Source organism: Perognathus longimembris, chromosome 5 (genome assembly GCF_023159225.1).
Source record: "Perognathus longimembris pacificus isolate PPM17 chromosome 5, ASM2315922v1, whole genome shotgun sequence".
Taxonomy (NCBI): Eukaryota; Metazoa; Chordata; class Mammalia; order Rodentia; family Heteromyidae; genus Perognathus; species Perognathus longimembris.
This window is the reverse complement of record NC_063165.1, coordinates 79,820,169-79,833,177: the sequence shown is the minus strand read 5'-3', so window position 1 is coordinate 79,833,177 and position 13,009 is coordinate 79,820,169. Positions and strand designations below refer to the sequence as shown.

The 13,009-nt window shown below is 45.3% G+C and overlaps 1 protein-coding gene across 1 annotated transcript; it reads left to right on the top strand.

Annotated features, from left to right (window-relative positions):
• The first annotated feature begins 1,578 nt into the window (after nucleotides 1–1,578).
• On the top strand, nucleotides 1,579–12,483 carry Otol1 (otolin 1). The gene is made up of 4 exons (XM_048345854.1): nucleotides 1,579–1,942; nucleotides 6,662–6,751; nucleotides 10,679–10,750; nucleotides 11,555–12,483. The coding sequence occupies exons 1-4, from the start codon at nucleotides 1,579–1,581 to the stop codon at nucleotides 12,481–12,483; spliced, it is 1,455 nt and encodes a 484-aa protein (XP_048201811.1).
• The last annotated feature ends 526 nt before the right edge of the window (nucleotides 12,484–13,009 follow it).

Below are 13,009 nucleotides of genomic sequence, written 5' to 3'. Positions count from 1 at the left end.
TTTTATGTGAATCTGGAGATTAAGTGTCCTATGCCTCTTCGCACAGATTCTGACTTATGTCTGTCTCCCCCATAGCTCGGCTCCATTGAGCTGCCCTTGGGTTTACTATTCTGTGATTCCATTCTTGTTAAGTGGGATGTGATTGGCAGGAAGAGGTGTAAACTTTGACATTAAACAGACCTAGTTTAAGTCCTAAGTCCATACTGGTTATGTGTGTGGTCTTGGGCTAGGCATACAACACTTGGGAGCCTGTTGCCTTATCTTTTTTTTTTTTTGGCCAGTCCTGGGCCTTGGACTCAGGGCCTGAGCACTGTCCCTGGCTTCTTCCCTCTCAAGGCTAGCACTCTGCCACCTGAGCCACAGCGCCCCTTCTGGCCGTTTTTCTGTATATGTGGTGCTGGGGAATCGAACCTAGGGCCTCGTGTATCCGAGGCAGGCACTCTTGCCACTAGGCTATATCCCCAGCCCCTGTTGCCTTATCTTTGAAGGCAAGAAAAAGTGTGACATCTGCCTGGCGCAGGCATTTTGAGAACCAATTAGATGAAATAAGGCACCTCCTTGCCGTAGGGGCTGTGCATGTGTAGGAAGTTTTTAGTTTCCTATCTTATTTTCATTCTCTGTGTGATTTTTTTTTTGTTCATACTAATTTCTCCATTCTTGTATCTGGGAATACACACTTTGAATTGTGCTAGCTGTTAGCAGTCACCAGAGATCTGGGAGTTAGTAGGGAATGAAATTCTGTGAACTGTCATAATTTTGCTTCATTAGGAATCATATTTTATATTACCTCATGTGTTGCTAAAAAACCTTAATAGGAGTCATCATACTTTGCCTCATTAAAGTAATACCAAGATAAATGTGACTTTTTTTTTTCCAGAAAATTTCCCTAAATTCTAAAGCAAAGACTTGGAGAACTAGATGGCATGCAAATAATTGATGGACATAGAATGGATTCAAATTTATGATTTTTTTTATTGTCTCCCTCTCCATTTATTATAATAGATTCCAAATGAGGGCTGTCCCAAAGGAACATTAACCCTGGTAGATTTAAGGACTATTTCACCAGTATTTTCTCTGGAAATAATTGAGTTTGCTGGAATAAACTATTCAGCTCAATATTTTTCATCTCCCTCTAATACAAATGTATTTGATTCCTATAAATCGGAGTGAGGTCAGTCAGGAAATTATACATATTTGTTTCCCACAGGGCATAGGAGCTATTAAGTCCTGTTGCATTTATTATAGATCATGTTTGCTATTTGGCAAGATCATTTGAATGATTGAAGGCACCATTTTAGAGCATGCAACATGGGGGAAAACAAGCAGGAAGGAGAACGGAAGCAAAGTGTTCCTTATAATAAATACTTTAGGCATCTAAAATATTCTGTTATGATCCAAGTATACACTTGCATTTAAAATAGCACCCAAGTATATCATTCTATATTATGCATCCTATTCATGATTATGGTTTATTTATTTCTCTCATATAAGCATGCATTTATGTCATTTGGTCATTTCAGTTGGACTTCATGTAATTTGTAGGTGTTTTACTACTCTGTCTTCGTTCTAGCATCAAAAATGTGTGCATGTTCTTGGCTTTGCACCATTTTAATTATTTTGGTTGCTGCTGGTCTGGACACAGTAGCAAAGACCACACCGCATGCCAAATTTACGAAGAAATCCGAGTGGAAAGAGTTACCAAAGGATCCGAAGCCATCCAGGGGCCCCACTCTGGAGGAAGAAGAATCCTTCTTCACAAGCATGTCCGGAGTGGCCGAGCCCACCACCGCCCCCTCCTCCCTGGACTCCCCCTCTGCCTCTACTATGCTCTTCCCCTCTGCAAACTTCACTCTGGACTCGGCTGATTTCCTTTGGAATTGCTGTCACTGCTGTCTGCCTGGCACTGGGCAGAAAGGAGAACCAGGGACGGCTGGAAATCAAGGTATTTGAAAATATCCAGAGCCACCTTTTCCACCTGTATAGCCTTGGAGAGGTGGGTGGAGGGTGGAATTGCTTCAAGGGTGTCATTGTCTTGCGCATGACTGGGTACGGGCCTAGGTGACCCTTATGTGTGTTATTAATCAGTGTTAAAATTAAAATAAATATGGTAATACTTTAACAATCATAGCCACAACTCCCAGAGCCCCTTGGCTACAGATAGGCTTGTAGCCTCAGCAGGGAGTGGCACAGATTTGAGTGAATGTCTACTATTGGTTAGAATGGTTAGATGCCAAAGTCCGGGGCTACGCACCCCACACTGGTACTGTGCTTCTCCAAGATTCACATGTTTATTACTAGTATAATATTTTCATCGATGGCTGATTTAAAAAGGGTCAATAATAATTCTATTGCTTGGTAGAAATGTATGCTGACTGATGGGTTGTTCTCTTTTGGAGTGTTATTTGTGGCTAAGATTACAAGTCTATGAAGTAGAGAATGAAGTCTTGGATAGAGTTTGCTCCCCATTGAAATTCTGGGTCAAAACAGTGCCTTTGTCCTGAAGTTGTTTCCATTGATTGCTGTGGTTATATATTAAAAAAAAATTCAGATGTCAAGCTAGGCGCAGGTGGCTCACACCTGTAATCCTAGCTACTCAGGAGGCTGAGATCTGAGGATTGTGGTTCAGGGCCAGCCCAGGCAGGAAAGTCTGTGAGACTCTTATCTCCAGATAACCACTTAAACGTTGGAAGTAGAGCCATGGCTTAAGTGGTAGAATGCTAACCTTGAACAAAAATGTTCAGGGACAGCATCCAGGCTTTTAGTTCAAGCCCCAGGATGGCACAACCATACACAAGAATTCAAATGTCTTTAATATATACATATGTTTTATTTCATGTTTTTTACTTTTGTATGTTATCTATTAGAGTAGTCCGTGTCAATTTCAAATTTACCATTCCTAAACATACACACACACACGCACGCACGCACACACACACACAGACGCTTGCTGTGGCTCGTCTGATGAATTTAGTCATACAATCAGTAATTAGGCACTGTTACTAATCGTTTGATTTATCTCATCTCATTGTGGGATCCTTTGAGAAATTCCCTCAGTATTTATGCAGAATTGGATTAAGGCATAAAAAGAATGGACAGTGGCCTGAGGCACTAGATTTCAGGGTTGCTAACATAATATTGAAGTTGTAATGAGATGGAAAAAGTCATTTTTACCAGAGCTTCGCTCAGTTTTATTGTCTGGCAAGCTGTGTGGGGCTTGAAAACCCTAAGGCATGGTCCATGAGCCCCAGCTGTTTGCTAAACTATCTTCTAAGGCTGTGGGGTCTTGAATGTCCAGACGTTTGTTGAACCCAGTGGTAGATTTGCCTCAGTGGTTCTTGGAGTTCAGCCTCTCCTCTGAATCTGGGTAACAAATGCTTTGAGACTCACTGGGGAGTTCATGCATCTTAGTCTGAGTGGTTCTTTCTCAAGCAGCATGCTCAAGAGCAAAGAATGTTGGCTCTGTTACACCGCTAGCTCAGGGAAAGCTTCATTACTTCTTTCATTATCGTTTTCGAACATAGTAAATGATATCTTCTTCATAGGACTACCAATGAGAAAGCGCCTACAAGAACTTGATGCACTGACTGAATGATCTATCTATCTATCTATCTATCTATCTATCTATCTATCTATCTATCTATTAATTATGCCTGTGTGTCTAAATAATATCTAAAATATATACTATATACACCATATATACTACATGTAGTATATTATTTAGATATATAATATATAATATTATATATTGTTTAGATCTATAATATATATTTTCTCTATATCTATCTATCTATCTATCTATCTATCTATCTATCTATCTATCTATATCTATCTTTCTATCCATCTGTCCTAGGCGCTGTCCCTGAGCTTCTTTTCGTCAAGGCCAGTTTTCTACCGCTTAAACAATAGATCTACTAGATCTATTTCGGGCTTTTTGGCGGGTAATTGGAGTCTCATGGACTTTGCTGCCTGAGCTGGCTTTGAACTGCGTTCCTCAGATCTCAGCCTCTTGAGTAGCTAGGATTACAAGTGTGAGCCACCAGCACCCAGCTTCAGTAAACTATTTTTGTTTGTCCACTTACCTGTGGTAGGAGGGTGGGCCTATCTTATAGGATACTGTGAGCTTGATATGGCAGGATATTGTTTTTGAAATTCATAGATTTGTTCCAGTTTTACCCATATTTTTAAAAAACATCACTTCTTCCTCCCTTTGTCTCTGTTGTTCTGTTTCTCCTTCATTAGAAACTTAGTATAAACTTGAAAGGGAAAAACAACCCTACTCCAATCCACTATTTAAATTTCTATTAGTTTTCAGTCCTGGTCCCATGATCACACATACACATACTGTAAACAACCTATTTTTCATGATCTACATTTGAAAGTCACTAGTCTTGCTCTAGCAAGTTTCTGAATGAAAATGTCTGATGTAGCTAATAGTTAGCATAAGCAATATTCCACTTAAACTTAACTTTCTACTTTTTTTTAGTCTAGTTGTAATATGTACACATGCCAGGAATACTTGGGCAATTTATATTGTTTCTGAGCTTTATAAAAACGATAAACATGTGGCCATATCTCACCTAATAACTTGACCGCGGTTCAGGCAGTATTTGGTAAATCCAGTGGAGGCATGATGGGACACACCTGCAATCTAGCTACTCAGGAGACAGAGGCGAGAGGATTGCTGGTTTGAGACCAGCCCAAGGAAAAATAGCAAAAGAGCAAGAGACCCTATTTCAGAGGGAAAATGATAAGAAAAAATGGGGCTAGGGTATGGCTTAAGTGGCAGAGCACGTGACTAGCATGCATGAGGCCCCAAGTTCAATCCCCAGTATCACACACACACACACACACACACACACACACACACACACACACACACCACAGTCAGAATCAATCTACTCCCCTTGAAGCTTCTTGGGAGGAGACATAGCACAGTGAAATGTGATGGATTATCTTGTTCCCTGTTCCCATCCCTTCCTCTTCCTAGTCCTTGTCATAATTCATAGTTTCAGATCGAAATATCTATAGTTGAATTCATTTTTTTCAAATACATTATGTTGAAGAACATTATATGTATATATAAATACACATTAGCTTTTTCCTTTATTTCCTAGAATTAAACAATTTGCTATCATATCTCTTGTCTCCTTTCCCCCATCTCAGTTTCTATGTTTGTAGTATCCAGAAACAGAAGAAAATGTGATTGGGAGAAAGAAAAACAAAGTTTTAATTTGTCTGAATAGCTAAATGAGTGTGTTTGTGCTTTCTGATAATATGGCTGAATCTACACCTAGGTATTGGTGTATTTATTTACTGAATTGAGAATTTATCTTCCTAGGTAACCCATTTAATAGTATTTTTTCTACGTTTGTTAGTACAGATTGATTGCACAAAGGAAATTCACTGTGATATTTCCAGATAGGCCAGCCTTCCCTTCATGCAATTCCTCTTTCCAGACATGGATCTTTGATTATCTGAGTCTGCCTACTGCCTTAGTCTCCATCTCAAGCAATTTATTAAAGGTTCTCTTTCAAACAAGTACAATATTCTTGCAAAGAGGAATTCCAGTGGACATAATTTTCTCCACTCCACCTATCTTAATTGTAATAATTAAGATGAAAGTTTAGAATTTCACCTAGTGTGTTTGTAGGTATGGTTAACTTTCAATAAAACTAGCCTAAAATTGTTCCAACTGAGAGGCAATTCTTATGTTCTGAATAGGGCTGAGGGTTGAAGAAAGAATAATTATCTTGGGTGTAGAGCCCCTGGTTGGGGGGGGGGCACGTTGACTGGCAGTAAGTTGGACGTCTTGAATGAACAAGAATTCCCAGATGAGGTATGGGCTGGGCATGGGCTCCCTTCCCACCTCCCCCAGCTGTCTGGTTCTCAGTATCATCATTTCCTCTAGTTGTTTAAAAACACACTGGCCTTTTCCACTCTCCTCTTTCCAGGTGTAATCAATCGCTTACTTATTTCTTGCTTCGGGAAATCTTAGTTTATTCATTAAGGCTTTGCCTACTGTCATGTTCTTGGAGAGTATCTTCTGATTCGATAAGTATAAGTTCGTTATTATTATTTGTAAGCATCACTCACCCTATTGGTTTTCCCGTCGTCCTTTGAATCATCCCGAGTGTGGTCCTGTGGTTATTGGTTGCATGTGGACCCTCGGTAGGTTCTCAGCTCTGGGAGCAGGGAGCTGACACGTGGACGGACAGCTGCCTCCCTGGACCTGGTTGGCTGGCATGGCCCACGGGAGGTCTCAGAAGAGAGTTCCCGAATCAGTGAATTAGCGAATGCTTGGGAAATCTAAAAGCGTTAAGTACCGTGTGTTGACTTCCACGTGGAAAGGGTGGCTCATAGGTGGCGAAGTGTCAGATAATCATTTTCTTCTTGGTTGATGTAGTGCCTTTTCCCGAATCATTGGATCACGGCTACGCACACAGTGACAAGTACTAATGGCCTCCATTTATCTCCTCAGGTACTACCGCATTGCAAATCAGGCACAAATATTGCCCTTAGAACTCTGGGAGAGTTTATCGTCACCAGATTTTATCATTAGGACCTTGACAGTTAGAAGTGTCCATAAAATGACTGCTGTGAACTAATGAATTTCAAAAGGTAATTTTTCTAATGTGATGGTTTTAAAAACCTCCATTTTTAGGTCCTAAAGGAGAGGCAGGCGATAGGGGGATCCCAGGACCACCAGGAATCAATGGGCTCCAAGGCTTACAAGGCCAGAAAGGAGAGAAGGGTAGGTAATTTATCTCATATCCGTGTGTGTGTGTGTGTGTGTGTGTGTGTGTGTGTGTGTGATGGCCCTGGGGCCCAAAGTCAGGGCTTGGGTGCTTTCCCTGAGCCTTTGTGCTCAAAGCTTGCTCTCTACTCCCTGAGCTGGAGGCTAATTGGAGAGAAGAATCTCATGGAGCTTCATGCCCTGGCTGGCTTTGAACCTTGATCTTCAGAACAGCGTCCTCAGTAGCTGGGATTACAGGTGTGAGCCACAGGCATCTGGCATACGTCATCATTTTTTAAGCAGAGTGATTTGCTAAGTAAATATCTCGATTCTTGAAAAGGAGTCAATCTTTAAAAATAGAAAGAATTGGCCAAAGCATATTAGGAATTAATTTGATATAAATGATTAGTTTTATAAATAGCCATCTGGGAAGATTTAAGCTTATTGGTGAGCATCTCTCTCTCTCTCTCTCTCTCTCTCTCACACACACACACACACACACAAGCATGCAAGCACACACTCAAATAGACTCATATCTATCTTTTTCATTTTTCCACCATCTGGCTGACCCAGCAACTTCAAACCACAGAGTGCATTCTCTGGAGAAGGGTCTGTTTCTAGGTAAAGCAAATGGACTCAGGAATCAAATTACTTTCATACTAGATAGAACTAAGTAGAGCAAGCAATCCTCTAGAACACTGCTTAGGTAGAAAGACTGCTTGCTGAGATGAATTTGACATTTCCTTCCGCTCACCCTGAAATCAAAGGCTGTGCCAGTGGTGGGCAGAGCAATGAATTAAAATGAGCGCATCAAGCTTCTCACAGTGACTTCCAGCCAATCCCTCTAGTTTGCCTAGAAGTTGAGGAAAACAAACTCGCTATTTATCTCTATCTTGTTTATTATCAAAGGAGATTTGTAGCTATGAGGGCTTTCATAGATTTTTTTTCCAGCTCAGAAATCCTGTAATCCCAGAGGAATATAAGTGAAGGAGGCTTTCTGCCCCAGCAGGTGCTGAAGTAGGTACTGAGGGAGGTTACAGGGTCACCAGTACGGTGAATACTGACATGGGTAGAAATGCCACCTGTCCATGGAGCTCAGTGTTTCCCACTTAGCGTCATATGCCAAGAGACCTAATATCATTCATACCTCTTCACCATGGGGGCAGGAACCGCATCCGGGCTTCACGTTCAGTGTGCAGTAATTGCTTCAAAAAAGATGCTAAGCCCAGAGCCAGCTACTTCACACTTGTCAGTTATGCAGTTTCCATTCTTGGGAACACTTAATCCTTTTGTGACTAAACGATGTGAGCTGAAAACCCTGTGAAATACAGATGAAGGCTGAGCCTCCCCAGCGATTCATATGTGTTGGAAGCCAGTCTTCTGGAAGTCGAAGAAAATACCAAGAGCCACCATGAGATAAGGTTCGTAAGAAGATGCTTTGATGAGGGATGAAAAGCAGAAATTCATTCAGCCAGTCTCTGTAAAGTGGTAATTCTTACTTTACTTCCAGACGTAGCTTGCACTTGTAGTTAAGGGTGAAAGTTAAATAAAAAGAAAGGAAGAAAGGAAAGAGAGGAAGAGAGAAAGAAGACATTGGGTTGAATGACTGAGCTCTCATTCATCGCCTCTGGACTGAGGAAATTCCGTGCAATCAATTCAACTCCTTAAATGAGTTTGAGAGAGAAAAAAATTACTTTGTAGGTGAAGATTAACCATTTTTTTCTGTTGTGGAGCTTGCTCAAGGTCTGGGTGCTGTCCCTGAGCTTTTTTTGCTCAAGGTTAGCGCTCTACCATTTAGCTGCAGTTCCACTTTCCATTTTCAGGTGGTTAACTGGAGGTGAGAGTCTCATAGACTTTCTGCCTGGGCTGGATTAGAACTGCGATCCTCAGATCTCAGCCTCCTGAAGAGCTAGGGTTACAGGTGCAAGCCAGAAGCTCCTAGTCAATGGTTCACATTTGATTACTCAGAGTGAAAATAGTATTGAGCCTCCACTCCCAGTCAGGGTTTGTACCTTTCAAAATACATGCTCAGGGTAGTAGAGGGCAATGAAAGGGGTGGAATTGATCCAGATGCGTGGTGCTCATAAATGGACAGTGAGTCGAAACCCTTTGTACAAGTATTTGCCTTAAAATACTTCTATCGATTTTCCTGATGGTGTAGTGGGTTCAGTTCCAATTTTTATATTTTATGTGGAGTGGTAAGAGAACAGCTAGCTACTTAGAAAACTGCAAATGACCAATGGACTTTCTCTAGTAGGTCTTGTGAAATTGAGGAGAGTCTATCTTTTAAAAATCACTTTTAGTGACTTGAGATCTCTTTTACCACGACAAAAATGAAAAAAAAAAGTTAACTATAGCTGCGTGCTGGTGGCTCATGCCTGTAATCCTAGCTACTCAGGAGGCTGAGACCTGAGGATCGAGGTTACAGGCCAGTCTGGGCAAGAAAGTCCATGAGACTCTTAGCTCCAATATCCTCTCCCCACCTCTCCCCCGCAGTGTGGAAGTAGAATTACAACTCAAGTGGTAGAGTATTAGTCTTGAGCAAAAAACCTAATAGGCAGAGCTTAGGTCCTGAGTTAAAGCCCCAGGACTGGCGCACACACACACACACACACACACACACACACACACGTTAATCATATTATAAATAGTATGTTGGAAAATTGATGCCAAGGAAGGTTGTATGCACTCATGTTTATGCACAAATTAAAATTTCTTCATACATCAATTTATTCTGTTATTATTAAAAAGGAATGATAAAACTGCCAACCTTGCAGGTAGGAGAGACTCATGCCGTGATCTTAGCTACCCAAGTGGCTCAGGTCTTACAACTGCCTTCAAAGCCAGCCTGGGCAGGGACATTTACAAGACTTTTGTTTCCAGTTAACCACACAAAAGCTGGAAGTGGAGCTGTTTTTCAACTGATAGGATGCCTGCTTTGAGCAAAAAAGCTCAGGAACAGTGCCTAGGCCCTGAGTTCAAGACCCAGGATCAGCACAGAAAACAAATCAAAAGAAATCAAAAACAAACAAGCCTGCCTGTCCTGTCATTCGGAAAAGGAGGGGTATAAACTTTGCTAAATTCAAATGTTCCAGTTGATAAAATACACTTTGTTGTCATCTAAATGTTGGTATTAACATTAAATACAAAATTTTATTAAGTACAAAAATTACACTAAGTTAAAAATGTTTAAGATATAGGGTAAATACCTGGTGGATAGTAAATTCTAAATGCAAATGATCTATTATTATTATTATTGCTACTGCCACTGACAATTAAATTTGCAACAGGATGGCTGCTCTGTTAACAGGATTAGCTTTTAGTCAGGCTCAATTTAAGAATACATTTAATGGAATATAGCAAATAAGTGAAATTCCAATGCTTTCCTTGTTTTTCAAATACAATTTCTCACAGTTCTGTCATTTGTCCAAGCAGAGTACAAAAATTGTTCCAACATGTAATGCAAATTGACTTGTCATTGATGCTCCTATGTCAAGGAACAGTTTCCACTCCTGGATGGGTTTTAATGACAAGTTTCAGCCAATTGCAGAATGTTATACTGTGTTTAAATTTGTATAGTGTGGGATTGTTTTTCAGGCACTTGGGGCATAGGAAAAAAAGAAGATATTGAAACTATCTTTCAAAATTGGTGGTAGTAAACACCTAAGTGTGTGCACACAAAACATCTGAGGCTGTTTTTTCTGAGCTTCATGGATCACAGGGAGAGATAGGAGGATTCACAGTTTCCCAAAATCTCCTTGAAATGCCTTACTATTGGCAAGAATTAAATACTCCCATCGACTCTCTACGAATCCCCCTTGCACCCTATTTTCTTTTTAAATAACCTTAGTAAAAGAAACACTGGAAGATGACATGGTTGGGAGAAAGGTCGGACGTGTCCTAACTGAGATCGTGGTAAAAACACTGATCTTGCTACCATTTTAGGACTGAAAGGAGAACGTGGGGACCAAGGAGCAAGCGGAGCTCCAGGGTACCCAGGAAAGCCGGGGGAACAAGGTAAGAGCAGAACACACCCCTGTGCGGTCACACTGCCCTACGGCCTTCCGGCCTCTTCCCGCTTGCGTTGAAATGGGTCGCGGAGGTAAGGTGGAAATACAAATTCCCACCGTTCCCCAGTCAGTCAGTGGACGTTGTTCAGCGACTGGGCAAAAATTCTTTTTCTGTTCAAGGAAAGAAAACAAGGCCTAAGTATTTCCAGGCTCTGATTTCTGTGCCTGTGGGGCTTGGAGTTTGGACCGACAATATGGAGACAGTAGTCCTCCTATCTTGGGTTGATTGATGGGTTAGTGGAACTGGAGGGTGAATTTAGGGGCCTTGCAAGGTAGGCCCCCCTACCCCTGGAGCTACACCTCCAGCCTTCTAACAGTATTATCTTGACATTTTAAAAAGGAGAAGAGCTGAATACATGAGTTCTGAACACAAGATCTTGCTTCTGGGAGGCAGCAACTTTACTCCCCTTTGGGATGTGCCAGGTTATCAGTTGCTAATGGCATTTCATGGCAGGGTCCCTGGGTCCGAATCAGTCGTTTCTCATAGTACTGCTGCGGGTGGTACTGGGTTTTGAACTCAGGGTCTGAGGTTTTCCTAGGAAGGTGCTTCACTGCGGATCCGTGGCCCTAGCCCTGTTTTGGGCCGGTCATTTGAGTTTCTGTTTCTCGTCGGGCTTCCCTGGTAGCTGGGATGAGGGTGCGGGTCTGCACCCCGGCTCCCTGCCTGCTCTTCTGGCATGGCCGGGCGCTGGGGGCCTGGGCTGGGCTCGCCGCGGTTCTAGCCTGGCGCTCATCTGATCTTCCATTGCAGGTGGACTGGGCCCCAAGGGCGACCCAGGCAGCGCGGGGCTGGCCGGAGGCAAAGGCGAGAAGGGCGCCAAGGGGGACGCGTGCGGGAACGGCACCAAGGGCGACAAGGGCGACCCGGGGGCGGTGGGCGCCCCGGGCGGGCACGGAGAGCCGGGAGCCCAGGGCGCCCAGGGCGCGAAGGGCTCCAAGGGCGCCAAGGGCGAGGCCGGCCCGAAAGGCGACTGCGGCGGCGACTGCGGGCCCCGGGCCGGGAAAGGGCAGAAGGGCGAGCCGGGGCCGAGAGGCGAGCCGGGCGGCCCAGGAGCCGCGGGAAGCGAAGGCCCGCGGGGCCCGGCGGGCCGGCCGGGGCCCGCGGGGAGCGCGGGCGGCCCGGGAGAAAAAGGCGAGCGGGGGCCCCCGGGCGTGCAGGGACCCGCGGGGCCCAAGGGTGAGCTGGGGACCCAAGGGGTCCGAGGGCCCCCCGGGAAGAAGGGGGCCCGGGGCTTCAAGGGCTCCCAGGGCGAGGGGGCCCCGGCGGCCCGGGCGGCGTTCAGCGCGGCCTTGTCTCGGCCGTTCCCGCCGGCGCGCGCGCCCATCCGCTTCGACCGCGTGCTGTACAACGAGCCCGCGCCCGGCGACTACAGCGCCGCCACCGGCAAGTTCCGCTGCCGCGCGCCGGGCCTCTACGTGTTCGCCTACCACGTGGCGGTGCGCGGCCGGCCGGCCCGCGTGCACCTGGTGGCGCGCGGCGCGCGGCTCGCCAGCGCCCGGCAGACGCCGCGCGCCCGGGCCGTGGAGCGCGCCTCGCTGCTCACCCTGCTGAGCCTGCGCGCCGGCGACCAGGTGTGGCTGGAGGTGGCCGAGGACGCCGACGGCCTGCACGCCAGCGCCGACGACCTCAGCGTCTTCACCGGCTTCCTGCTGTACCCGCTCGGGGCCGCCGCGCCCTGACCGCCCGCGCGCACGGGGAGCCCGGGGACGCGGCGCGCCCGCAAGGCCTCCAGCGAGGGGCTCGGGCGTGTGTGTGTGTGTGTGTGTGTGTGTGTGTGTGTGTGTGTGTGTGTGTGTGTGTGTGTGTGTGTGTGTGTGTCCCTCCCACCCCACCCCGGGGCCAACAGCGCAGGAAAGGGTCGTGTGGCGAGGAGTCCCTTGGGCTTTCCGGGGGCAGGCCTCTCTGGCCCGTGTAAATAGGATGGCTGCGCGCGCGCGCGCGGGAATCCAGGCCCGGGCGTGGTAGCCAATCATCTTCATGCGGTGTCACCACGTCACGACGGACGCCGCTGACAGGCTTAGCCCTAGTGACGTGGAACGGAAAATGAGATTTATTACAATAATCTGCGGTCTCACCTCCCTGCGTGGCACTCCTACCTGTGAGTCACACCCACGTGTGTGTCACTCCGACCTGTGTCACACCCACGTGTGCGTCACTCCTACCTGTGAGTCACACCCACGTGTGTGTCACGCTCACCTGTGTCAC